Source organism: Daphnia carinata, chromosome 10 (genome assembly GCF_022539665.2).
Source record: "Daphnia carinata strain CSIRO-1 chromosome 10, CSIRO_AGI_Dcar_HiC_V3, whole genome shotgun sequence".
Lineage (NCBI taxonomy): Eukaryota > Metazoa > Arthropoda > Branchiopoda > Diplostraca > Daphniidae > Daphnia > Daphnia carinata.
The window spans coordinates 3,455,941-3,459,695 of NC_081340.1; the positions used below are offsets into that span (position 1 = coordinate 3,455,941).

The following is a 3,755-nucleotide window of genomic DNA, read 5'->3' on the forward strand; positions in this document are numbered from 1 at the left end:
TAAGAGTCATCGTCTCTCTCATAAAGCTATATGCCCATTAAGGTAGACGCTTTGGGTAATGACAAGTAGATAGATGCAATCTGAAATCTATAGCGTTACGAAGTCAGTAGCTATTGATGCATATGAATGAAATTAACATTCGACAACATCTGTTATCTCCGGCTCCCTGTTAGCCGATTACCTATTGCTAAGCCAGTTGGTGGTACCCCTTGTAGATGGTGAGATTGGGTTCTTTTGGAACTAACGTATTAAAGAAACGGTACGATCATGTTCTTATTACAAGTGTTGTAGGCTATATTCTTCTTTAACAAGTACACATCACAGAAGCTGTTGCAAACATATTCCATATAGAAATCATAATCAAATTCAATTTCCTCTGCTGAATGTTTCCTTGATGCTCTCCACCATGCCTTTGCCTTTCTCCTGTACCTTGCCAGCTGTATCGGAGATGCCCTCTTTCATCTTGCCTAGCATTCCTTGCCCTTGCTCCTGCGCTTGTTGCGATGTATCGCTGGCCGTTTGTCTCGTGCCCTCAGCAAACTCTTGGGCCTGTCCTTTGGCCTGTTGTCCAGCTTCCCGACCGGCTTGTGCAGCGTCACCAGCGCCTGAAGTTAGGAACAGATAAAGATTGTAAATAAAACCATAACTGATGTCAATTAGATAAACACGCATGTCGTACTTTGCTGAATTTTCTCGCCAGCAGAAGCGATGTTTTCGCGAGCAGTGTCCATTATTCTAGCAGATCTCTTGAACGCTTCGCTTATCTGCAAGTAGAGGAAATGAATCGGAGAAAAATCAAAAGGAAATACAATAATAGTTAGGGTCATCAAAATAGTACTTACTTTTAAAGTTATACAAATTGTGTTCGTTCCACGCTAACGGATGGAAGTTGAGTGCTACCAACCTATTCATAGTCGACCGTTTTTATAGGTTTCCAATACTGGAAAACAGACGTCACCAAGCATATGGGTTTTTCGGAATGATGGGAAAAATAGAAAAACGCTAGTCATACGTTTTTTGGGCTTTCAATTTTATCAGAAAAGAATATTAAGAATGGCATGTCACCACACAGATAAGCGCCCAATTAAATATAGATTTTACATAACAAATGAATACATCCATTGTTCCGGCAGACCATACCAATCAATCATTGTTAACAAAAGGAACCTTGCGGAAAGAAGTTTATCAGCATTCTGATATTGTTTTTGCATGAATAAGAAACCAGAGGTCACGAAGAGGTTTTCGATTTCATGTTCGTTTAGTAAATCACGCTTATGCTTGCCGTAGCGTCTGTTGTTATTTATAAGCTGAACCTACAAAACTGTAGTCGTCAAGCTTTTATGATATTTTTACTGCGAAACGAAGAAACGAAAGTCTGATTTCTCGTTTGATAAAGAATGTATTTCCAGAAATTGGGGAAACATTCGCAAAGGCCAAGGGATACATTAAGATAAGGCATCGATTCAATTTCCTCTGCTACATGTTTCTTTGACGTTGTCCATAAATCCTTTGCTTTTGCCTTTGACCGTGTCAGCTGCATTGGATATGGTATCTTTCATCTTGTCCAGCATCCCTTTGCTGTGCTCTTGTGGTTGTGTCGATCTATCATAAGCTGTTTGCTTGATTCCCTGACCGAATTTTTGGGCCTGTCCTTTTACTTGCTGGCCAGCATCACGGCCAGCCTGAGCGGCTTCATTAGCCTCTATTATGAAACAAGACATCTTAATTGGAGTATTGGAGTACGGCAACTGTAAGCACAGCCAATTAGTCAATATGAGAAATAGATCGTACTTTCCTGTATCTTCTGGCCAGCAGAAGGCGGGTCTTTACGAATCGGAGCGTCCATCATTTCAGTGGGTTTCTTGGACGATTCTTTTAATTTCAACAGGAAGAATGGAATACCAGGTGACACTCGTTTTAAAAATATGAATTAATGTAATGTCAGTAGTTATTTAACATAATACTTACTTTGAATGATAAAATTCTATGACAGCAAATCAGCAGTGGCCCTCTTTTTTTAGGGATTGCGGTGCATTGAAAACAAACGTCGCCATCCACAGACTTTAAGGGAATTTTCAGGTACATCGGTTGGAAACAACAACGCCAACGATACGTTTCTTATTTTGACCCTTATCTGAGACGAAGCAGACCGCTTTGTTTCTTTTCGCAGAAGCGTCATCTCTAGGAAGGCAGATATCCATTTGTTCTAAAATGCGATCCCTATATCCTTGGCGGAATACGCGGACGACTGTAAATAACTCTTGATGACAAGTCAATGTCCATGACGATATATCTCTTCGACGTCTTTAGTCTGATGTGAATAGTGTTCATCAAACATGGCCATACATTCAATTGATTCACATCGCACCAGACTGCGAAATGGCAAGTAGAACGCAGCAAAAGGAAACCTTAATGAAACGGATGTGATCATGGCGATATGGTCACTCCGGATAATGTTTGCCGTTCGATGGATGAATCCGTGAGTTCTACTTCTACAGAAATTGGGTTGCAAAAATGGATTTCCAGTCTCCGATCTTAAAAGACACAAAAAGGAAAAAAGTTAGGTTAGCTTTCGTCAACCTAACTCTTCATGAGCTTGTATTTCCGAAATGCATGTGACGCGCAATGTCCCACTACGTGAATGCTAGCCATTGCGACAGGCCGAATGCCGGTTGCAGGGTTCCGTAATAGCGTAGTCAGAGGTAGTAGAACGTCACTAAAGCGTAGCATAGGACGCGCCAGAGGGAAACTCTACTCATGGGAACCGTGATGGTCTCGTGAGATGTGAACGGCGGACCCACACCTGAATCACGAGATGATCACCACGGCTCCAACAGAGGGAGGCACATGCAAGTGCTTTATACTTGATTTTTTGCACGAAAACTGCGTTGATAAGAAGTTGCGGGACTCCTGTACCATGACGCGTTTTTAGTTATTAAAAATGAATTTCAGGTAAAATCGTTTAATGAACTTTATTTGATTTTTTGTGGTGATTCAAAATATATGCGTGATTTTCAAATCGACAAGTAATTTCTTTTCATAATAACACTATCACTGATGGTAGCTACCATTATCTTGCTGAACACTATAGCACCAATTACACTCTTAGTTGTAACTTATTAAACTTTATTTGTGCATTGTATTTTGCTGTTGGATAGAAATTGTATATCTAAGAAGCGCTTGATCTCATTATGATTGCAATATAATTCGTCATAACATGCATCAAGCCAAACTCATGTAACACCAGACTACGCCGTACACAGCAGTTGGCCATTACAGTAACCAACCCGTCTGCGATAGCCATATCATCGTTGTATGCAAGGTTTGCTGAACTCTGGTTAGGTAAGCATTCGCAAGAACACGTTGAGTCTAACGTTTGTCTAATGCCCTTTGTCTATTATGGCTCACGCCGAGGTGACCTGCTTGTATGTAACAAGAGCCTGCTATAGAAACACGGTATGGCTTCTAGCTACACACCTCCCTTTTGCTACTTGTATCATACTGTATACATGCGTGTATCTCTTTACAACGGCTAGCAACACTGGCGAAACCTGAGCTACTGAATTGATTGAAGCCCATTAAGGAAAATTTTAAGATCAACCGCTTTGGAAGGAAAACAAATTAAACTGTGTTATATCGAATTATTCAGGCAAGTGATTTCACATGGTTTCTTACGACATACTCTTTAATGAAAGTGGAAGATTATCGTCGAATCTTTCCAACTAAAAGCAATAAAAAAAACATCAAATATCAAG

The 3,755-nt window shown here is 40.4% G+C and overlaps 1 protein-coding gene across 1 annotated transcript; it reads right to left on the reverse strand.

Moving 5' to 3' along the window:
* Positions 1–303: 303 nt before the first annotated feature.
* Positions 304–773, reverse strand: LOC130700832 (uncharacterized). Its single transcript, XM_057522822.1, has 2 exons — positions 680–773; positions 304–605 (listed from the first exon to the last, which is right to left on the reverse strand). Exons 1-2 carry the CDS (start codon positions 729–731, stop codon positions 367–369), a joined length of 291 nt encoding a protein of 96 aa, XP_057378805.1. The 5' UTR covers positions 732–773; the 3' UTR covers positions 304–366.
* Between the last annotated feature and the right edge of the window lie 2,982 nt (positions 774–3,755).

Coding starts and splice junctions, on each gene's coding strand:
- LOC130700832 (XM_057522822.1), bottom strand. CDS start 731: ATGGACACTGCTCGCGAAAACATCGCTTCTGCTGGCGAGAAAATTCAG. Junction 606..679: donor TGGCGAGAAAATTCAGCAAA/GTACGACATGCG, acceptor TCCTAACTTCAG/GCGCTGGTGACGCTGCACAA.